At 49.3% G+C, this 24047-nt stretch overlaps 1 protein-coding gene across 1 annotated transcript; it reads left to right on the forward strand.

Annotated features, from left to right (window-relative positions):
- The first annotated feature begins 206 nt into the window (after positions 1-206).
- On the forward strand, positions 207-22516 carry Slc43a3 (solute carrier family 43 member 3). The gene is given in 14 exon segments (XM_028894160.2): positions 207-292; positions 1063-1410; positions 1751-1880; positions 4564-4610; positions 7763-7839; positions 8050-8142; positions 11400-11539; positions 12798-12895; positions 14441-14476; positions 14479-14625; positions 14831-14950; positions 19247-19433; positions 19982-20096; positions 21501-22516. Coding segments are annotated over 13 exon segments (1473 nt in total). The 5' UTR covers positions 207-292; positions 1063-1226; the 3' UTR covers positions 21600-22516.
- Positions 22517-24047: the final 1531 nt, after the last annotated feature.

Consider the following 24047-nt stretch of genomic DNA (forward strand, 5'->3'; position numbering starts at 1 on the left):
GTGATTAAAACTAGCTTGGGGGGCAGAGGCAGGGTTACCTAAAGGCTTAAAGGCAGGAAAAGAGCAAAAGAGACCCTGTCAGGATCCTACACAGCTGTTGAGGTTTTTTAAAAAAAAAAAAAAAAATGAAGCGATGGAGACAGGGGGCGTGTCCCAAGCCCTTCCAGGAGGGGGCGAGCGGGAGGAGGTGAGCAGAGGACTGGGAGGGGCGACGGGAGCAGGGAAACAGCCCAGGCGCGCGCGGGAACAACCCCGACCAGCAGGCTTGAAGCGCGCGCGCGGGTAGGACCGGGTAAGAGAGCGGGCGGGTCAGGCCAGGTTGGGCTGGGCTGGGCTGGGTCTGGCCAGGCAGAGACGGGCAGGGTGGGGACCTGGTGGCGGTGAGGCTTCGGGGACAGCAATCTGGGAGAGAGCGGCTGTAGGACCGGGCCGACCTCTGGGCTGGTGGAAGTGGATGGATGTTGGTAGAGGTAGCGGGGGGATGGGTTTGTGATCCTCCTAGACAAGGGTCTTGTTGGGATATTTTTTTTGCATAGTGACCAACTAGCCAAGCGACCTTGAGGCAAGTTCACAAAACCTTCAGAAGTTTTTTATTTCACAATGGCGCATTGAAGAGCTCCAGCTGCTAGACTGAGCATTTGCATGTCTTACGGGGGCTGCTCTTGTAGTGGACTGTGTTCAGACTTTCAACTTAGGGTTCCTACTTTGGGTAGGGTAGTCTTTTCCCCCATACTTTGGGTAGGGTCGTCTTTTCCTCTATGGCACGTTTTTGCCGTTGAGATCTGCCTTATCTTCTTACTCCTGGGTGGTTTCTCAGATGCGTGAGTAAGAGGAGGTGTGAACAGTATTGTTTTTTTTTGTTGTTGTTTGTTTTGTTTTTCCGTGTTTGGGAATGAACCCCAGATGGTTACGTCCTACAGCTAAGCCCCATTCCCTTGTCCCTTGTCATGTATGAAAGTTTTCACTTCCCAAAGCATCACGCTCTTCTCCTGAGGACCCCTTTCCCACCGCTGCCTTCCCCACAAGCTTCCGGTACCAGGCTGTTTGTGCCTTCTTTTCCAGGATCCAGACAAACCATCCCATGGTACTCCTTGCCCAGCCCAGAGACGGTTGGAGCAAGAGGGCTCTTTGAAGCTGAGAGCTTGCCAAAGGAATTTTCCACACATCACTAGTGGTCCGTCTCGGAAGTTCAGGGTCAGATTTGTGGATCCACTTCACCTCAGACCATGGCAAGCCGGGGCCTGGCCCTTTACTTGGCCACCCTCTTGACTGGGCTGCTGGAATGCATTGGTTTTGCTGGTGTCCTCTTTGGCTGGACTTCGCTGGTGTATGTGTTCAAAGAACAATGCTACTTTGTAGAGCCCGGTGAACAGGACTGCGGGCCCAGAAGCAATGTAACGGGGCCCCCTGGTAAGGACAAAGATGCTTTTTTAAAAGGAAGCAATGCCTGGCTCCTAGGAGATGGGAGAGAGTAGGGAGGACTCCATTCACCACTCATCTTGCCAGCCTTTCTAGGAGCGAGGGGCTGTCAGAATCCTCTGTGAAGAGGGTGTCAAGGGAGGAAGCACCAGCTTTTAAAGGGCCCGGGGAGACCTCTACATTTTAATGCAACTTGATGGTCAGCTTTCTGATCAGCAAAGTTGTTCAAGATAGAGGGGAGCCTAGTCTGGGAACTAGCCTGGTGGGAAGGTTGGAGTGATTCTGATTTGGGCTCATGTGACCTGGGTTCCTAAGAGCGTTTCTTTCCCAGGCTCCAAAGCTCAGGATGAGAAGTTCTCACTCATCTTCACCCTGGCGTCCTTCATGAACAACTTCATGACCTTCCCCACTGGTTACATCTTTGACCGCTTCAAGACGACTGTGGCCCGCCTTATAGGCATGTAAGTCTAAGGCTCCAGTCTGGGCAGAGGTGAGGGAGAAGGGCCACCCTCTTCCTATACCTTTGCTTCCCCTTTCTTTGCTCCTTCCCCTGCAGGCAGTAATGTATTATCCTGTTACATGCTCAGCTTCCTGAGAGGCCAGGGTTACAAAACTAACACAATGTACAGCAATGCTCTCCGCTTCCCTCGTCCCTGGAACCAGTCTCATATCCAGCAGGGCCTCACATCTACGTAGCTCAGTCTGTCTTCATTCTGCCCTGCTCATCGTTTTTCTGGGCAACCCCAGTGGTGGAATTTCAGGTTCCCTCTGCCAAAGAAGACTTGCAATGGGGTTTCCCTTGCAGATGAGCCAGGGACCTCATGTTGCTTTCACAGCGTTCTGCTACCTCCTGATTATTATAATGCTCAAGGCCAAGTTTGCTGATAAGCAGGGTCTGCTGATCCTCATATAGCCTAGAGCAGGAGCATATATGTGAAGAGCTGTCAGAAGGATGGGAAAGCAGAGTAAAGCAAGTTCCTTACACTTTAAGCTTCTGGGAGAGCAGTGAGTGTAAGTCAGACATAAGCTTGAATTTTCGTTTCCTGTTGTCTGATGTGTCCTTTGAACTTCTTCTTTATGGTCCGGCTTTTGTTATCTACCTTTGCAAAGTCCTCTGCCACTAAAGGGGCCCTGGAACCTTAGAATTTATTCTGGAATCACTTAACTTTTTTTTTTTTTTTTTTTTTGGTTTTTCGAGACAGGGTTTCTCTGTGAAGCTTTGCACCTTTCCTGGATCTCACTCTGTAGACCAGGCTGACCTCAAACTCACAAAGATCCACCTGGCTCTGCCTCCCGAGTGCTGGGATAAAGGCATGTGCCACCACCACCACCACCACCACCACCACCCCACCGCCCGGCAACTTTGTTGTTTTTTAATGCTGCTGGAAATGGAACCTAGGGCTTCATGCAAACCAGGCAAGTGTCTGCCTCTGTATTGGCTACTTTTCTGTTGCTGTGATAAAAAAAAAAAGCAAGCAAGCAAACAAACAAACAAAAAACCATGACCAAGGCAACTTATAAAAGGAAGCATTTCATTGGGCTTATCATGCCAGAGTCTTTGATGGCGGAGGGAAGGCATGGCCTTAGTCAGCTGGAACAGCAGATAAGAGCTCACTCACATCTGGAGCTCACATCTGGATCCACAAAGCTGGAAGCAGAGAGTACACTGGGGGTGACTGCAGGCTTTTGAAGTATCCGAGCCAGCCACCAGTGACACACTCCTTCCAACAAGGCCATGCCTTCTAGTCCTGTCCATCAGCTGGGAACCAGTACAGAAATGTGTGAGCTGATGGGGAGGGGGCATTCTCCTTCCAGCCACCACAACTTCTAAGCCCCACCCCCAGCTTCGAACTCAATGACTCTGAGTTTGGAATCTAGATCAGTCTGATCCAGACACGTCCAACCCTGCCGACACTGCAACACCAAGTTGTCACCTGAGCTCTCAACAACCACAAAGTCCAGTTACATGCACGCACACAAATTCTTGATAACATTTTTGCTACGTTTATGATTCTGTTAGTTCAAGTTCTTGGCTATTCCTGGTTGCATGTGGTAACCATTTCCTTTTCTAGAAAAGGCCACGGAGGCCCAGAGGAAGGCAGCACTATGTCCAAAGTCGTATGGGGAGGAGGAATCAGAATTCAAGGTTCTGATTTGCAGACTAGGCATCAGGCCCCCTTCCCAAGGGGCTGGCCTCAGGACAAGAGGGCCTGTGCTCTGCCCACTGTGCTCCTAAGTCACACATCATGTCCTCAGCTGAGGACATTATTATCCAAGACTTCCCAGTTTAGCCTTAGACTCTGGGAGGAGCAAGAGTTTTGTCTTAATTACTTTCCTGTAACTGGATAAGATACCCTGATAAAAGCAGCTTAAGGGAGAAAGCCCTTTCTCACAGTTCCAGGTTACAGTCCGTCACGGTGGGGACGTCACATGGGCAGGGTTTCAAGGGATCTGCCCACATGCATCTGTAGTCAAGCGGAGGATGGATGATGGTGCTGAGCTCACTTTCCTTGTGTTATGTAGTCCAGGATCCCCTGCCATGGGAATGGTTCACCCAAGTCAAGATGGGTCTCCCCATCTCAGCTAATGTGATTACCTCATTGCCAGGTGATTCTAGATTCTTGTGGAGTTTACAACTGAGATTTACGATCTGTGGAGTCAGGTGCGTATCTCAGTCTATCAGGACTTCTCTGGTGCTGAGCCTCTCAGAAGCGTCTGTGCCTCTGGAGCTCCTTGGCTGAGAATGCTGTCAAGTTCCATCTCATCTTGGATGCCGAGCAGACTCCTGTTAGGTCCTCGTGTGTAGCGTGAATTCTAATTGGTCTTAATACTGAAAGCCCAGAGTTGGATATCAGGGTAAATGCAGAAAGATCAGAGAAGCAAAAGAGCAGCCAAAGTCACCTCTTAACCTCCCTGAATCCTCCTATTGAAAAGGGGCCGAGCTCCTGGCTTCGCCTGCCTTATATTCCTGTCTCTGCCCAGGAGACACTTCCTGTCTCCTGCCTATACTGACCTCCAGACCTCCATGGTTAGTTAATGGCTAACTCCACCCTCTGGTCTTCAGGCAAGGTTTAGTTGTTAGCGCACAAACAAAACACCACCACACTCAGATCCGTCTTTTGATCGGATGCTTCTGTATTCCAGATTTTTCTACACCTGTGCCACACTCACCATCGCCTTCACCACTGCAGGTGAGTGCCGGCAGGTGGGGGGGGGTAGACAAGCTTGGGGAGCCGATGGTGGGGACAGGTGCGGAAGGCAAGGGGCCCGTGGCATCTTCAGAGAGATTCGGAAGAATCCCTAAGAGTTTGCTGAGTTGTTGCTTGTCTGTGAAAAATTTATCCTACCGAGGAAAGAGTTACATCTACCCAGTACTAAAATGCTTTCTTGTTTTCTGTAGCATGAAGGATAATTTCAAAAACATCTTCACTTAGCAGAATAAAAATTGACAACCCTGCTGCGCGGCGCGCGACTGCGCACACTCACACACACACACACACACATACACAATTGCTTCCAATGATTACTCTAAAAGTCTGGAAATCTCAGTCTTGTCTGTTTTTCGTTTCCTTTTGTAGTGTGGGATAGAAAACTGAGATGGGATGAGACGGGATGAGAGAGCACCAGCTGGGTCTGAGGACTTCCCGGAGGCCACAGATAAATATGTGGGAAGTGGGCCTGGAAGCGTGTGGTTAGGCTGGCCAAGAAGTAACTCCCAACATTCTTCCCCAGGGTCAGATTAAGGTGGCTTAATTTTGGGGGTTGAGACACAGAAACATGTAAATACATTGCATAATAGCTGTGTTAGAGCCAGCCGACCTCATGAGGGAGGCTCCACCTGTGTTTAGCAAACCCAGGGCCTGAGTGTTTTGGTCCAAACAAATCCCACAGGAGTCACATTTGTAAGTTTAAGCAATAAGCCTCTACTTCATTACTTACTTTAACTTATGTGTGTATTTACATTCGTGAGCTTTGAGCAAAGATCTATCATGTATTTATATTATTATTTACTTGTGTATATGTGTAGACAATGTGCTCTCACTTGAGTGTGCACGCAGAGTGTGTGTGTACATGTAAGTAGAAGCCGGAAGTGTACCTCAGGCCCCTCAGATGCCTTGTGTTTTTGAGGCAGCAATCTCTCGTTTTACCTAGAGCTTGATGATCAGGCTCTACTTGCTGGCCATAGATACTCATGCTTTCAGGGCCTCTCCCCAGCTGTCTTAGTCTGTGTTCTGTGGCTGTGAAGAGACGCCATGACCACGGCAACTCATAAAAGAAAGCATGAATTGGGGCTGGCTTACAGTTCAGAGGTTCAGTCCAGGATCAGCCTGGCGGGCGGCTCACAGGCAGGCATGGTGCTGGTGAGGTAGCTGAGAGTTCTAGAACTGGATCCATGGGGGCAGGAAGAACAGAGAGAGTGGGCCTAGCGGGCTTCTGAAGCCCCAAAGCTCACCTCCCCAGTGACACACCTCCTTCAACAAGGCCACACCTCCTAGTCCCTGTCAAGTAGCCCCACTCCTTAATGACCAAGCATTCAAATCCATGAGCCTGTGGGGGCCCTCTGTATTCAAACCGCCACACCAGCCCAGCAAAAATCTCTCTTCTTCCATAAATCAGGACTTTTATTTTGGGATAAGTATTGAGGCTAGGGTGATTTTATTGTGAAACTGATCTCCAATCTTTAGCTCATTAGGAGAGATATACATTTGTTAACAACAGAGAGTGAATGGCAAACAGTGTGACTCATCTCTAAAACCATCTCTTTCCAGAGCTTCTTAGGCCTAGAACAGTAGTTACTTAGGAGGATGTTAAGGGGTTGTCAAGATGTCTTAGCGGGTAAAGGTGCTTGCCACCAAGTCTGATGACCTGAGTTTGATTCCCAGGACCCACAAGTTATCCTCTAACCTTCACACGTATGCCAGTGTGTGTGCACACCACACACACACACACACACACACACACACACACACACATACACACACACACACACACACAACACACACACACCACACATACACACACACCACACATACACACACACCACACATACACACACCACACATACACACACACACACATACACACACACCACATACACACACACATACACACACACATACATACACACACACTACACATACACATACACACCACACATACACACACCCACACACCACACACACCACACAGACAACAAAACACCACACACACACACATACACACACACACACACATACACACACACATACATACACACACACACACATACACATACACACCACACATACACACACACACACACCACACACACACACACACAACATACAACAACACAACAACACACACACACACACACACATACACACACCACACATACACACACACACACACACACACACACAAATGTGTAAAGCAAAACAAAAAACCAAAAATCAGAGGGTGCTGGCACAGGCCTAATACACCAGCAAGCTTTGGATTACCTGGTGCAAAAATTGTTCCTTTTTTTTCCCCCTTCAGAGACAGGGTTTCGCTGTGTAGTCCTGGCTGTCCTGGAACTCTGTCGACCAGGAGGCCTCAAACTCAGAGATCAGCCTGCCTCTGCCCCCGAAGTGCTGTGGTTAAAGGCGTGGGCCACCACTGTCTAGCCAAAATTGTTCCTTTAAAAAAAAAAAAAAAAAAAAAAAACTTTTTCAGTGATTTTTGAGTCATTTAGAGACTGTCCAACACTTAGGAGGCCTGCTGCTTGTATGTCCTGTTGACTTGCTCGTTTGTTTTTGTTGTTTTGTTTAGAACCAGGAGCATGCTTAATTCCATGCCACGTTTCTCATGCCAGTCTTGCCCCAAGAGGAATGCTCCAAGTTTCACAAACAAAAGGGAAAGGTCACAGGCATTTCTCTTTCAGTTCTCACAGTGCTCCCGTGAGGCAGGGTAGTCTCTTGTGTCCTGTGGAGCAGGAGGGGAGAGTGATGCAGATTCAGAAGGTAGCTCGAGGTCCTGGCTACGCAGTGATTTTGAGGTGGACTTGGGGGACCAGCTCCAGAGCCCTCTTCTACCATAGTGATGGAGCCGGCATTTGTGGTCTGCCAAAGACCCAGGACCATCTTTGGCGAGGAGAAGAGGGTCTCAGGACACCTCAGCAGGCACGGTTGGGGGGTTTCTGGACCATTCTCTGAAGCCCTCAAAGGACACCAGCAAGCTGGTGAACTGAGCTCTGAGGGCTCCGTGTTGTTGGGAGCCTGAAGCTGCTGGGACAGGAGCCTCCTGGGGGAGAGATGGGTGTGGACGGCTTCTGGGGCTTTGGGCTAACAGGAAATCGCCGCTCCTGTGACTCTCATGGCTGCAGATTCTGCTGTGCTGCTCTTCCTGGCCATGCCCATGCTCGCCATTGGAGGAATGCTGTTTCTCATCACCAACTTACAGGTGTGAGCGCGTGTCCCTCTTCTTCAGCCCGGGAACCTGGGGGAGATGGGGACGCCGTTTGTTTCCAGAGGGGTTGACCCAAACCAGGGTGGGAGGAATGGGGGTGAAAGGGGGTTGGGATATTAATCATGCCGGGCCCCAGCTTAATGCTGAGGAGGGAAAAAGAACTGTTTCGTGGATCAATAAGTCAGCTGGACTTGTCTTCTCCAGATTGGGAATCTCTTCGGCAAACACCGTTCAACCATCATCACCCTCTACAATGGAGCATTTGATTCCTCCTCAGCAGTCTTCCTCATCATTAAGGTAAAAATACCAGTAGCTGGTTGAGGGGATAGCCCAGTGAGAAAGAGCCTGCAGTGTGAGTACCCGAGTTAGAGCCCCAGAACCCACGTGAAAAAGCAGAGTGCCCTGGTGTGCCTGTAATCCCGGTGCAGGGTATTGAAACAGGCAAATCTCTGTGGCCAGCTCTGTTTACTTGGCAAATCACAAGGCCAGTGAGAGACCCTGTCTCCTGAGGAAGGGACACCCGAGGCTGTCCTCTGGCCTCCATACACTGTCACACACATGTAATTCTATTCATGTGTTCACACATGTAATTCTGTTCATGTGTTCACACATGCAGTACTATTCTAACATGTATTCACACATGTAATGCTATTACTCAACATTTATTGAGGCCTTGAGCCCTTATTCATGCCAGACACTTGTCCTGTCATGATTTCTGCCAGCCTTTGAGGTAGGCGCTATCTACATCTCATTCCTCCGGTGACACATTTGAGTCTCAGGGAGATCATGATGCTTCCAAAGGTTCTGTGTTGGTTACTATGGCATTTGAACTTGCACTTGGGCCTGTCTGTTTCTAGAGCTGGTGACCACGAAGCTCCCTCTTTACATTGAGACTAGACTCTTTACTCAGTGAGGAAGGAAAATGTGGTCATGATATCCTTGAGTCAGGGATGGACAGAACCTGGGAACTCTGTAGAAGGGGGCATTCCCTGATGTCAGCTTCAGCTTTGGAAAAGGGGGTAGGAAGGGCTAGTGGGGCATTAGAGACTACATAGGGGCCTTTCTTGCTCTCTCAAGGGCTAGTCATGAGTGTCAGGAGAACAAACTGTTGGCAAGGATGTTAGTGTCCATTAACAACCATTCTGCTAATGCTTTTGTTTTTATTAAATGAAATGAATTAATTGCTGTTATTATTTAAGACAAGGCCTCTTAAGCTGGCCCAAGACTCACTGTGTAGTCCAGTTTACTCTCAAACTCGTGATCTTTCTTCCCCAGCTTTCCAAGTACCAGGATTATAGACATGCTTCATGACACCTAGCCTCAATTAATTTATTTTTGAGACAGCATCTGACTGTGTAGGGCAGGCTGGACTGAATCTTGTAGCTCAGGGTAGCCTCAAACTCTCCATCATTCTGCCTTCAGCTGAGGTTACACGCAGGAATCACCATACCGGGCTTTGCTAATGATTTTAGTGTTTAAGTGATTGCTAATAGTTTTATCTGGCTAGTGCCTTACTAAACCCACGGGATGGATTCTGATTGGTCTAAAGTAACCACGGCAAACGCTGTCTCTACTACCAGTGACAGGGAGAGCCGGGCATGTCATAAAACCCTTGCAAATGAGATAAACCGGGTGTATAGTGTCTAACTTCAGAGGACGTTTCCTCCTTGAAGGAGGGTGAGAGCAGAGTAGAAAGAAAACCTTTAGGCTGGGGACTAGCTCAGTTGTTAGAATGCCTGCCTCGCACGCACAAAGCCCAAGGTTCAACCCCCGGCACTGCATAATCAGGCTTGGTAGCATGCCTGTAATCCCAGCACAAGGGAGCTCAAGGTCATTTTATACAGTGAGCTTGGAGCCTGCCTGGCCTACCCAAGACCTTGTCGCAACAACAGAAACTCTTCTTCCTCGTCTTTCTCTGTCCTTCCTCTTTGAAGGGGTAGTAGGTGACACCGTAGTAACCCCGCTTTGTGTGAGGCAACAAGCTGGGACACAATGACTGAGCAACATGAGGGAAAAATGGTGAATCCCAAACTGTCCAGCCTGGGACTCCCTCTGGGCTTTTGTTAGACCACCCATGGGCTCAGGAGCCTCACTCAGTCCCATGAGCACCTTGGGTAGAGAGTCTGAGTGCCCGGGGCTCGATAGACCCTCCGCTGCTGGTGCAAGAGCCACCAGGTTCCCTTCCCTTGACGAATCTCCTCTTCAGAGGTGGAAGGGAAGGGGCCGGAGCAGAAGTAGATTCTTGGTTTACTCTGACTCAGTTGCTTCCTCTGTGGCCATCTCGCTTTTCCAGACCCCAGTGTCGCCCTCCTTAGAAGGAAGAGGTTTGTCTCAATTTGTGGTTTCTAACCTGGAGGTTCCCTTGTTCTGTGAGTCACGCAGGAGGACACGGGAGGGTGGCTCCCACAGACATATTTCATAAGCTGAACGCTTGTGTGAAGAGCTGGCCAGAAGGACGTCTTGCTACTGGAGAGGAATAGCATTAGGGCTAAAAGGTCCCAGAGAGTCATGTGAGGAGGTCCCGCAAGGCTGTAGGGCCAGGTGACAAGATGGCTCCCCAACAGGGCCCTGAGTGAAGGAACGTGAAGACCAGGGGTCCTTGGGCAGCTCCAGAAGGGCAGGCAGGAGGCTGGGTTGAAGATTTTTGGAAATGTGGCTTCCAGCTTCTGCCTCCTACACATCTCACACGTGATGAAATACATAGAACATAAAATTTGCTATCAGAATTTTTAAAAATTATCTATTGATGTGTGTGTGTGGGGGGGCGGCGGGCACAGCCTGTCTGTGGAGGTCAGAGGATAACTTAAGGGAGTCCATCCATTATGTGGGTTACGGGTTTTAAACTCAGCTAGTCAATCTTGGCAGCAAGCGCCTTTACCCACTGAACCATCCTGCTGACCCATAACCATTTTTTAGGTGTACAGGTTAGTAAATTTTAAGCACATTTTTGCTGCGGAGCGACCAGCACCACCATCCATCTCCAGAAATTTTCACATTATAAAATTGGAACCCTGTGCTCGCTAACACAAGTTCCTCATTACTTCCACCCTGGCTCCAGCCTCTCGCAATTGCCATTCCGTTTTTTTTTTTTTGTTTGTTTGTTTGTTTTTCGAGACAGGGTTTCTCTGCGTAGTTTTGCGCCTTTCCTGGAGCTCACTTGGTAGCCCAGGCTGGCCTCGAACTCACAGAGGTCCGCCTGCCTCTGCCTCCCGAGTGCTGGGATTAAAGGCGTGCGCCACCACCGCCCGGCGCCATTCCGTTTTCTATGAGTCTGACTATCCCAGGAATCTCTTGTAAGTAGAATGATGCGGAATTTGTCAGTTCCTGGCTGTCTTCACTTGATGTCCTGTTCTCAAGGTTCATCGGTGCTGTGGTGTGTGCCATGATAGACTTTCTTTCTTCAAGGCTGCGTAATACTCCACCAAGTGGCTATTCCACCTTTTTGTCCGCTCCTTCCCTTACCCACAGACCTTTTTCTCTCCACTTCCGACTGTGTTCTACAACGCTCCTGTGAGCGCTGGTGTTATTCTCATGTGTTACTCCTTTCTCCACAGCTCCTTCATGAACGGGGCATCAAACTCTGGGCTTCCTTCCTCTTCCTGTCGGCCTGCAGTGCCTGGCATGTTGGGCGTACTTTTCTCCTGATGCCTCGGGGACATATCCCTTACCCACTGCCTCCCAACTACAGTTATGGGTAAGCATGATTGGCCAGTGCCTCACCTGATCTGAGGCAGGAAAAGGGAATGAGTAAGTCTGCTCGAGGAGAAGAGTGTATTAGTTAGCTACGCACTTCTTCCTTCCTTCCTTCCTTCCTTCCTTCCTTCCTTCCTTCCTTCCTTCCTTCCTTCCTTCCTTCCTTCCTTCCTTCCTTCCTTCCTAAGATTTACTCATTTTTATTTTCTGTGTATGAATGTTTTGCTTGTGCAAATGCATGTGCACCATGTGTGTTCTTGGCGCCCCTAGAGGCCAGAAAAAGGTGTCAGGTCCCCTAGAAATAGAGTTACAGATGGGTGTGAGCTGCCATGTGGGTGCTGGGAACCAAGCCTCAATCCTCTGAAAGAACAGAAAATCCTCTTAATAGCTAAGCCATCTCTCCAGCCCCTAAGACTTGATTTCTTACATCAGAGCCAGACTTGGATGATCTTATCACTTGTGCCTCTGATCATCTGATGTGTTAGCAGGGAGTTGGCTGGCCCGCCATGCCCTCGCTTACATTGGGTTTGGAGTGACAGGCATGTTGGTGTCACAGGCTAGTGCTCCAGCAGGCCTGCTTGAGTGTGTGCACATAGTGGTTCCAGGGTTGGAGAGGGGACAGAAATGCCCACGGCGCTTGACTTGGAACTGATGTGTCACTTGTATGCTACAGTCTCTTAGTTGAAGCAGTTCACACGTCTAGCCTAGGTGATGGTGAGAAACAGGCAGAGTCCATTGCCAAGGATGGAGGCAGAGGAGGCGAATGCCGCAATCATGTCGGGACAGTCCGTCACAGGGAGCTGAGGAGGTGTCTTCATTTGCTACTCACTTGCTTTTGGTTAAGCGCCACGTGTTCTTCGTTCTCATGGTCTCCTTTCCCGCTGATAGCCTTGCCTTTGTTTTCCAACTGAGAAAATGAGGCTCCAGGGGGTAAGCTGCAGCCCAGTGAGAAAGAGTCAGAGCTGAGACGTGGAACAAGGCCCACCCTCTCCTTCCATACTCCAGAGTACCCCAGACTTGTATGCCTGTGAGGATCAATCAAATCATTACAATCAAAAATAAAATGGAGAAATGGAAACCTGGCCCTTAGCCAATAGACATCCTGATTTCATCGGCCTGGGCTGCCACTTGTCCATCAAGGTTGTTCAAAAGTGGTTCCATGTGCAGAGAGATAAGGATCCTCTGCACTGTTCCCGCTAGTCTGGTTTTGGTCCAGCTCACAGTCCTTGGCCTGGCTGCCGGGGCTTCTGTTTCCACAGCTTGTGCTCCAGGTTTGGCACTAGAAAGGAAGAGAAGAAAGCAGCTGAGCCTGAAACCAAGGAGCTGCAGTCAAAGGAATTTGTCTCACCAAAGGAAGGTGAGTCCCGCTGGTTCAGCCATGTCCCCTGCAGACACCGGCAGCCCTGTGGGCTTAACTCCAGGGTGTCTTCCTCGGGGCTCAGAATGAGGCCAGGCCAGGCAAGGAAGAACCCATAAGCATTTTCTCAATCCCCCCATCACTTTAGAGGTGTCTAGAGAGGGCAGGGCCTTTGTGTCTTTTCGGTGTTTCTTTCTTACCTTATCCACACACTTCAACTCTCCTCACACTGAAATCTGCCTTCCACTGCCCTGATCCCCACACCCTGGTCTTGCCCTCTGCTGGGATGCCAGGGCACCAAGGCTGCCATCTGTGCTCATTTCTTTATGTCTCTTGGATCTGACCTCTTTCCATCTGCCCCATCTCCATCACTTCCTCCCTTCCCTCTTCTGCCTGCTCTGGGTCTTTGGTTATGAATATTATAAACCAGTGCTGGCTACAGTAGAGGTAAAAATAGGAGGAGGAGGGAGGGAGGGAGGGAATGGAGAGAGGCAGGTCATAGGGCAGAAGTAGCAGCTGGGCAGGAGAAAGCAGTTTCCAGAGCAGGGCAGTTAATAGAATTACATTGTATTTGAGATTTTTTTTTCTTCTCCTATATGAGCAGATTTTAGCTGTTCTTGGCACACAAAAAAAATGGGCAACAATATGAGATGATGGATATGTTAATTTGCTTTGCTATGGTAACCATTTTTACTATCTATATGTACCCGATGACAGCATGTTGTATGCCTTAAATACACACAATGAAATTTATTTGTTAAAAAAAAAAAAAGAATAGGGGCCAGGGCTATAGCTCAGTCAGTATAGTCCTTGCCTAGCATGTGCAAGCCCTTGGGTTCAGTCCTAGCACTGCATACATTTGGGCATAGTGGAAAGGGACATCAGAAGTTCAATGTCAACCTTCGCTACATAGTGAGTTCAATGCCAGCCTGGGCTATATAAGACCCTATCTCAAACAATAAAAAGCGTTAGAGGACTGTGGAAGGCTCACCTAATCAAGAGGAAAGTGAATTGCCAGCCTACAGAGCTATGGAGCCAGGCTGCCTCTGGGCATTCCTGTAGTCTTTAGCCAGCCTGCCTGCTTAGGGATAAGGAGTTACTTGGCCAACTGGGTGAGGAACAGAACATTTAATTCATGATCTCCACTGGCCCAGGGGTAACAAAGGTAATGCTAAGCAAATGAGGGATTCTGAGACCAAAAGAAAGGCAGGGGACCCAGAGGCCAGGACAACAGCTGCCTGTCACCGATCCTCACTTGGTCCTGGTGTTCTTGTCTTTCACCTCACCATCCTGGCTGAGAAAGATCAGGAAGGTACTGCAAGAAGTGTCATTGAGTAGGCTGGGACAGACAGATCGGGTTTCAGGACACAGGAGAACAGGAGGAGAGCCATCCAAGGTGGAAGGGCAAGATGACAGAGCATGGGGGGGCAGGGAACTTTGGGGAGCTCACGACAGACGGGGATGGAAGGTGAGCTTAGGCCCGAGGCTGTCACTCTGGCTCCTCTATCCCTGTCACTTACGTCCAGCTACTTCTTTCCGCATCAGAGAACTCGGGACCAGGGCAGCAGCAGGGGCAGGGGCAGGGCACCGCTCTTTCCGAAGCTGCGTGCTGTCCCGTCGATTCGTCTTCCACGCGGTGTGGCTGTCCACCATACAGTTATGGCATTACTTCTTCATTGGCAGTCTCAACTCTCTGTTAACCAGCTTGGCCGGTAGTGACAATGTGCAAGGTATGTGGTGGGTCTCGAAGCGGTCTTTTGGTGGGTCTCAGAGAGGGACCCAGGACTGGGTGCTGTGCCTGCAAAGCTGTGTGTTCCAGGAGGGTTTCTGAGGGCTTGGGGAGAGAGGAGCGCTGGAGAAGAGAAAGGCAGGATGGGAGAGTCTTCTCTTGTAAATCACCTTGGGAATGTCTTCTCATCCAACCCCTCTCTACAGTCAGTGCCTTCACAAATGCCTTCGCCATCACCCAGTTTTTTGGGGTGCTGTGTGCCCCCTGGAATGGCATGCTCATGGACTGCCTTAAACAGAAGTATCAGAAGGAAGCCAAAAAGACAGGTGAGACTGGGAGCCGGGAGCAGAGGTCTTCACAGACTTCTACAGTCGTCTTATCTTTGCTTTTAGCCTTTCTCCCTGCACTGGTTCGTCTGTCCGTTCAACCCTTGGTCATACATTTTGTGTCAGCCACAGTACCAGACCCAGGAGGACTTAACAATGGATGAGCTGGGTGTAGCTTGTCTTGTAATCAGGTAGTTACAATGGAGTGCTGATTCTAGGGTGAGGCAAAGTCACACCCACACAGCCATTCTGTATCTGTTTTCATCATCCACAGGTTGCATGAATAGTCAGCACTTTACTGTACAGTAGGCTTTCTGTTAGGTGGTTTTGGCCTCGCTGATGTGACATGTTCTGAGCACATTTGAGCTAGCAAACACTGAGCCATGATACCCCCACAGGCTAGGTATATTAAAGGCATTTTCGACTTGATGGTGTTTTTGACTTCTTACGGGTTTTTCTGGATATGGCTCCACTGTGAATCAGGGAGCCTCTGCGAACATGCAGCGGGCTATGGACACTGAGAAGGGTCTATCACCTGTTCTGGGCGAGGCGGGTTGCTAGGGAAGTTGGAGGGAGTGGTACCTAACCCAGGATGGAAAAGAGGAAGAAGTGGGGGAAAGGAGAGGAGCCTGATGGTGGTGGCCGAGGAACACAATGGCATGATCTTGGTGAAAGAGGAAGCAGGGCGTTTGGGAATCTGGATATTTCCTGCAAGTGATTCAAGCTAGCCAGAGTACGGAGTGCAGGAGAGTTGCAGGGAAAACCTGGAGAGACTGGAGGAAGGATTCAGGCTTCCCACTCTGCCTTAGAGAGTTGGAACGTGATCCCTGGTGTGATTGGCAGAACAGAAGGATGCTGGGACATTTCACCCCTTGGGAGCTGGGGGGTAAGGGATAAAGGAGGGAACACTGTTTACTCTTGGCTTGTCTGCTCCCTCCTCTCAGCTCTCTGCACCAGTATTTTGAAATCAAGTTTAGACAGTGTACCATATTTACTTGCAAATACTTCATAGGCTCTCCTTAACAAACAGAGCCTCTCTTAAACAAATATCGCCATGAAACTCCCCAGCGGTTTCTTATATTTTCTAATATGCAGCTGCTTTTCAGATCTCCCTGACTGTCCTCAGCACACTGTTTCCTGACTGCTTTGTTCAGTGTCTCCATACAAAGTCCACACAAGGTTCCATTGATGCGTCTTTTGCATCTTTATTTTTTTTAGCATTTATTTATTTAAGACAGGGTCTCATCTAGCCTAGGTTAGCCTCCAAGTTACTGTATAACCAAGGCTGGCCTTGAGCTCACTATGTAGTTGAGGCCTTGAACTTCTGATCCTTCTGCTGTCACTCCCCAAGTGCTGGGATGACAGGCTTGTCCACGCCCAGCTAACAGGCCCTTTCTCCTCTTCTTTTTCTGGTACTGGAAACAGAGCCCCGAGTCTCATGCATGCTAAGCAAATACTTTACCACTGAGTTATCTCCCCAGCCCTAATACTCTTCCTTTGTGATTTACGTCAGTTATTTGTTGAAGAAAGTGGGATATTTTTCCTGTCAGATTTCCCACATTTGGACTTGGCATCCTTTATGTATTTCGTGAATGGGTTCCTTTGATTGGGCATTTCCTGTAAATAGGCAGATTCAAAGCTTGGAGGAGACTCAATAATTTTTTTTTTCTGGTGAGAATAAGTAGAAATGAAGTTGTGACCTTTCTCTGGTTCCTTTGCAGGCCCCTGCTGTCTGTTGTCTGCTGTTATGGCACTGGCATAGGTCAGTTGCTTTGGAATGTGACAGTCTGATCCATCCATTATAAAGCTTCCCATCAGCCTGAGCAGCTAATGATTTTGCATCCACTGTGATCAATCTGAGACCCATGATTTGATTAGGGTGCTATTTCCATCTTTTCCTCCAGCATTTAACAGCAGCTCCAGTTCCGCCAGAAGACACGGGTTCTCGTACTATTCTTTATGCTGAAGTAAATGCTTGTCTTCCTCCTGCTTAACCAGTTTCAGGATGATGCGTCAGTCCCACCCGAGACAAGTGGAGCTACTGTGCTGTGGAGTCCTGCTGGAGACACAATGGCCTTAAGCTCAATGGTCTCATTTTGTGTCTGAGTTTTGAAAATTTTGTTTTTCTTTTAAAACTTTACTTTTGAGAATTTCATATGTGTATACCATGAGATAGAGTCATACTTGATTTTTTTTTCTTTTTGAGGGAAGATTGCTTTGTTTGAAAAACAATTTTAAGCACACAGTTGTATCTGATATGTTCCCATCATCCCTCCCCTCCTGCCACCCGTACCACCACCCCCCCCTCTTCCTGAGCACTGGAGGTGGGGCTCAGGCTCAGGACTTCTCATGTGCTAGGCAAGTACTCTCCTTGGAACCACAATCCTGGTTTTTAGATTTTCTTTTCTTTCTTTTCTCCTTCCTTCCTTCCTTCCTTCCTTCCTTCCTTCCTTCCTTCCTTCCTTCCTTCCTTCCTTCCTTCTCTCTCTCTCTCTCTCTCTCTCTCTCTCTCTCTCTCTCTCTCTCTCTCTTTCTTTTGATAGGCTCTTACTATGTAGCCCTGGCTGGCCTGGAACTCACAAAGATCTACCTGCCTCTGCTTCCTGAGTGCTGGATGAAAGGCATGTGCTATCAAGCCTAGCTTAAAGTATTTTTTATTCTGTTTATCTATCTATCTATCTATCTATCTATCTATCTATCTATCTATCTATCTATCTATCTTGTGTGTGTGTGTGGGGGGTGCATGCTGGAATGTACCTGTGAAGTGCAGAGGACATTTTGTAGGGCTCAACTCTCTCATTCTACCATGTGGGTCTCAGCGATAGAATGCAGATTGCCAGGCTTGGTGACAGGCACCTTTACCTCCTGAGCCATCTCACAGGCCCTCACCACTCTTCTTCAGGCTCACATTGACCCATCTTTGGCCACTAGAAACTTTAGCAGTCTAGCATGTGGGACCCTCAGACATGACTGACTAACTTCAGACAGTACCCTTGCCTTCTAGGGCAGTGCGAGGTTTGGGTCTGTTTAACTGGGCATGTCTCCTGCACCACACTTGAAACTGGCCACTCGTCCGACTAGTCTTGGGTCTCTATTGGAAATGGCATTTGGAGACTTCCGGTGGGGTGTTTGCTCTTTCCTTGTATGCTCATTCTTTTTAAAATTAATTTTTTAAAGTTAGTGTGCAGTGTTGTAGGCTTCATTATGGCATTTCATAATTCAGTAAACATTACTTATTCATCCCTCACCTTACTGCCCCCTTTGCCCCTGCCTCCCTCCTGCTCGGCACCTCCCCCTCCCCATAGCCTCTCTTTATGCATTTATGTCATCCTCTCAGACGGGGTACTGCTGCACTCAGTCTCCTTTCTTTTTTTTTTTTTTTCAATACTTCAGTGACCCTACACACATACTCATACAGGCATATGCATGCATGCACATGCAGGTGCTTGTGCACCTGCACACACACACACACACACACACACACACACACACACACACACACACCAGTCCAGCTGGACACAGTTGTGTTCACTGGTCTCGTTTCTTGTTGTTGTTGTTTTCTTACATTCTGGGATTGCTTTGCTTGCTTTCTTCCTGTTCGCATTTTATTGAAAACATTTCACAAGTTAAGCATTTGCATTTCCTCAAAACTAAAAGTGGGAAACAAGATGTTGAGTTCCTTCTCTGCTTCTTGTTTTCCTTTATTTCCTCCTTCCAGTGGGCGTTTTTTTTATTGATTTTCTTTAAAATACAACAAGCACCCACATGAACATATACTTAGATGTGCCCCCTTTCTTAGGTGAAATGCAGAGCATCATTCGTACTGTCGTGGGTTATCTTTTCTGTGACACTTTATCCCGAGACCCTCCTCACCCTTATGACTGCGCCCCACCTCTCTGTCACGTGGCTGGCTTGGACTTGGTACCATGTCCCTCTGTTGGTGACAGTTTAGATGGTTTCCAGTTCTTTGCTGTCACCAGTTGTGTTATAAACGACAACAACAACAACAACAGTAATGATAGCCATCATCACCATTATCTCTGATTCTGGGTTGCAGGGGGCAAGAGTGGTATGGAGCCTGTTCAGAGGCCGCTGCATCTGTGAGTGAGTTAGGGGACCGCAGGGAACTGGGAAGAGCAGACACATTTGATTGACATGTAGGTGGAGGGTGATCAACATTGAGGCGCCGGTATTGAGAGGTGACCTGGTTCTGTTTGGATCGTTCTGATCTTTCCTGGCTTTTCCTGCTCCCCCTTGGGCTCATCTCCAGACACCCTCTCTTCCCTTCTGAACCAGGTTCCTCGGCCTCGGCTGCAACCCTCTGCTCCACGGTGCCTTCGCTGGCCTTGACGTCTCTGCTGTGCCTGGGCTTTGCCCTGTGCGCCTCCATTCCTGTCATCCAGCTACAGTATGTTACCTTCATCCTGCAAGTCATCAGCCGCTCCTTCCTCTATGGGTGCAACGCCGCCTTCCTCACGCTGGCGTAAGTGAGCTTGGGGGGAAGGGAGGTGGGCTGGCTGCGAAGAAGCTGTAGGGTGGGATGCTCCCAGAGGTGGCCAGGTGAGGGCTTATGTGGAAGGGGCAGTGACTAGAGATTGGTATGGGCGGGAAGGAGGAAGCATTCACACCCCCACACACCAGGGCCTTTGTGTCTAGTGAGAGTCTCTGTCTACGCAGCGAACCCTCCACTGCCCGCTTCTGCTTCTCTCCCAGAAAGGTGTTTCCTCTTCTTTGTGTCCTTGGCACTCCAGTTCTTGCTTCCGTGGATAGCACCTGCATCTGTCTTTTCCTTAAGACCTTCCCAAGCGCAGGCTGGGCCTGGGCCCCGTCTGTTTTCCCGGGCCCGTTCCAGTGCCTGTGTCTTGTGGTGTGAAGGCCTGAGCAGAGTGGGAGTAGGAAGGGCCTGTGTGGGTGAGTGAAGGGCAGGCCTGAGATAGGGGAGCTGGCTGATGAACACTCTTAAATACCCGGCCCCTGCTTGGCGGCAGAGGGCTGTAAAACTCACCGAAACCTCTGTCTTTCTTCCCCTAGCTTTCCTTCGGAGCACTTTGGGAAGCTGTTTGGGCTGGTGATGGCTCTGTCGGCCGTCGTGTCTTTGCTGCAGTTTCCCTTGTTCAAACTCTCCCCCCAGAACATCGCCGTGTATGTGAGTACCACGTGGGGGCCTGTTTCCGGCCAGCCTGTGTGTGGCCCTGGACCGGAAAAGATACCCAGGCTGGACCTGCCGCATGGGGCCCAGCAGGGGGCACCCTAAGCTGGCTCAAGAGAGGCCTGGATGTGCCGGAGGCTTCCACCGTGCAGCAGTGGGAACATTCAGGCTTTCACTTCTAGGGCGACAGGCGGAAACCTGGCTCAAGCTGGGGTTTCCTACGATGCAAGGAATAGCGTGGTGCCAGTTCCCAGGGAGCCTGTGCTTTTCATAGGTCTGGAGAAAAACAGTTGTTTGTGAGCGCGGATGTAGATAGATGTTACTCCGGCATAGGATGCAAAAATCCTCTCAGAATTTCAAGCAAAACGTTTCCCGCTTCCAGTCAGTGCAGGCCAACCCTGGCTTCTCTATGGAGACGATGGCATCGACTACATTTGTCTGAGGACAGGAACCTCACACTTTCATCCCTGGGCCCCATACCCAGTGGATGCTAATGGCCCTGCCCTAGGAGGTGATTTAGTGCCAGCTCTCCAACTTTGGCGGGGGTTGGGGGTTGGGGCTGGGGAGGATTGAGGATCAAAGAGATTACATGACTTACAAACTCAGATACTCAAGAGCCACACACAGCTAAGACTTAGACGTCTCTGCCCTTGGGAGTCGGAGTTCTGGCCACTGATGCTGCTGCTTGCCTCATTGAAAAGAGATCATCAGGGTATGAGAGATGGCTCAGGGGTAAGGGTGCTTGCTGCCACGCGTGGCCACTTCAGTGTCATCCCTAGGGCCCACGGTGGAAGGACAGACCAAACAGCTACAAGTTGTCCTCTGACTCCAAGTGTGCTCCACGGCGCTTGGACTCACACACACACAAATAAATAGAATATGTTTTTGTAAGATCAGAGTGTGACGCAAGCGTTTAAATCTGTAGTGAGGCTACATGTAAACACCGAGGGAAATCCCTCAATTGTGAAATCAGGAGACCTAACGCAGCGTTTAGATGAAGTCTACCAGATGCCTCCCCTCACGCAGGTCACCGAGCGCTCTCTAGGCCATTGTTTCCTCACCCATAAAATGGGCTTTATAGGGACTGGCTTGTGGCTCATGGTCAGAGTGCTTCCTCAGCGTGAACAGGGCCCTGAGTTCAACCTCAGCTCTGAATAAGTCACGTGTGGTGGTACGTGCCTATAATTCCAGCGTTTGGGAGATGGGTTAGACTTTCAAGGTCTGCCTGAGCCACAGGAGATCTATCTCAAGAAAGAAAAAGTTGTGAAAATAAACCACACGTCCTTCAGGTCAGCTTGGTGTCTGGGTGGGAAGTATGGACCAAGCAGGACTTTGGTCCTTCTCTTGGCGATAGGTGCAGCTCAGGGTTACTAGACTGGCCTCTCCTTCCTGTTTCCCCAGGTATCAATGGGACTTGCCATTTTCCTGACATTGGCCCATCCCTTCCTGGTGTACCGTGAGTGCCGTGCTGAGAAAACAAAATCATCTGTGACTCCCTAACCCAGAAGCCCTCACGCTCTACCCTCGATGGTGCTTTTCCTGATCCTTCTTCGCCTTTGACGACCCAGTGTTCACAAAGACTCTACCTACCCAGGAGAACTGTATTAAGCTGCCATAGTTTGTTTGTTTGTTTTTTAAACAAAGCAACCAGGCCATGTAAGTGCCATTCAGGACTTTTGATCACCAAGAAGAAAATTTCAGCGGCCAGGTGGGCTTGCATTCCCACCGACCTAAAGCAAAGCCTCATGTAAATTCTCCTTGGTTGGGAGCAGGAAGTTACTCCTTGCACAGGGCCTCAGCGGAGCTCACTGCAAGGGAGAGGGAGCTGTGTCACTGAAGTCCGTACCTGCAGAATGGCTGCTCCCAGGTGGATTTCCAGGTTAACTGTGCGCTCATGATGGCCTCAGTTCTGCCACCTGACGTTTAGATGCCGCACAGAGACCAGCTCTGGCTCCCTCAGACACACAGTTTTGTTAGCGAATACTCCACGAGCTTTGGGGGACAGAGGAGCACACAGGGGTCTCTGGGCCCAAGTCCCACTCTTACTGCTGATGGATGACCTTGGGTTGACCCCTCCAGGTCAGAGTGTCTCTTTTTTTTTCCCCCCATGTGTAAATGCTAGAGCTTGGAGTCAAAGATTGTTTTTGGAACTGATGTCCCGGAAGGTTTTAAAAACAGTGACAGGGAGTCATGTTACCCCAAAGGATTTGGGAACCAGCTGGCCAGCTAGCCAAAAAGGTTTTGGACACCCCTCCCTATCCCCTTGTGTGTGTGTGTTTGAGCAGTGTCTCCTCTTCAGGAAGAGGGGTGTTTATTGACATAGGGTATCATGTATATAATTATCTTGGGGCTGGAGAGATGGCTAAGCTCTTAAGAGCACTGGCTGCTTTTCTGGAGGACCTGGGTTTGATTTCTAGCACTCACATGGTGGCTCACAAACTGTAACTCCAGTCTCTCCTTGGGCATTGCACGCTTGTGCACAGACACATATGCATACAAAACACCCATACACATTAAATAAATAAATTTTCTAGGGGACAGTTTTATACAACAATAAAGTCTCTATATTTAAGGCAACCATTGCTTCCACCTCTTTGGGTTTGTGTGAGCATGTGCTTGCACATGAGCGTGTGCCTGTGGGGAGGAGTCCTCCTTGGGGGAGTGGGTACCGGGTAGAGGTACAGGGATCTTGCTGCACACTGTAGGATGACAGAATTAGGGCATGGGGTGGGGCAAGTTTCTGGGTCCTGGGATGTGAGCTCTCAGAGTCCCTCCCCTCCCTCTCCATACCCTTCAGCCTCAGTCAATACCCTGTGTGCCCAACTCATAGCACTGGTGGTAGTCAGATGGTCTCAGGACAATCTCAGTTCTGTCACCAGCACCTGGGAAAGCCCCCAAACCACCGAGTCACAGTGTCCTCACCTGCAAGGGGCAGTCAATCATTTCTGTCCCTGAGAGCGCTGCTGAGAAGGAAGGTGGACATGCTGCTTCTTTATTTACTCAGGACCAGATTGAGAGAGGGGCCAGTAGTAAGACAGAGGCAGGTAAGGTGGGAGAATCTAGAACATTCCAGTTGTTTTCATTCCACCTGCCAAAGAGGGAAGCTGGAAGAGGGTAACGGGATGGGAGAGGGTCAGCTGACAGATTCATTCATCCACCCATCCAGTCATTCAGCAAGTCTTTACTGTATCTTTACGATGCAGCAGATGCTGTATTGGGTGCTTGGGATAGAGGGATGCTCAAGAACGCAGTTCCTCTGTCTTCTGTTGGGGTACTAAAAGAATTGTCCCCAGGGGTCATGGAACCAGGGTCCGAAGATGAATAACAGAGTTCTAAGGCATGGTTTTAGCCTTGTTACTCTGCTCAGAAGCATCTAGATCAGTGGTTCTCAACCTTCCTAATACTGCGACCCTTTAATATAGTTCCTTATGTTGTGCTGACCCCCACCATAAAATTATTTTGTTGCTACTTCATAACTGTAATTTTGAAACTGTTATGAATCTTAATGTAAGTATCTGATATGCAGGATATCATATGATATGTGACCCCCAAAAGGGTCACCACCCACTGGTTTAGAACCACTGGTCTAAAGGTTCACAAGACAATTCTAGGCTCCAGCCTGGCATTCAAGGCTCCCTGCACTGTGATCCCTCAACGTCCCTCCTCCCTTTCCACCCTCAGGGGAGCACAGTCCATTCTGTGGACCAGGGCCCCTGGTCTCTCTGTCTGTGTACACTGGCTCCTTTGTGTAGGCGGTCAATTTTTGCTGCTTGGGAAACCCACCATTTTCAAATCTCTAGACTCCTTCCTTGGCATTTCTAGCAGCCTAGAATGTCTATTACTCGGCCACACCCTTCTTGGTGACCGACATCCGACTGCTTTCCTGGGGAAGCAAAACTTTGGGAGGCAGGATCTGATGGAGTGCCTGTCGTGTGCTGCCGTATACAG

The sequence above is a fragment of the Peromyscus leucopus genome, chromosome 4, assembly GCF_004664715.2.
Source record: "Peromyscus leucopus breed LL Stock chromosome 4, UCI_PerLeu_2.1, whole genome shotgun sequence".
Classification (NCBI taxonomy): domain Eukaryota; kingdom Metazoa; phylum Chordata; class Mammalia; order Rodentia; family Cricetidae; genus Peromyscus; species Peromyscus leucopus.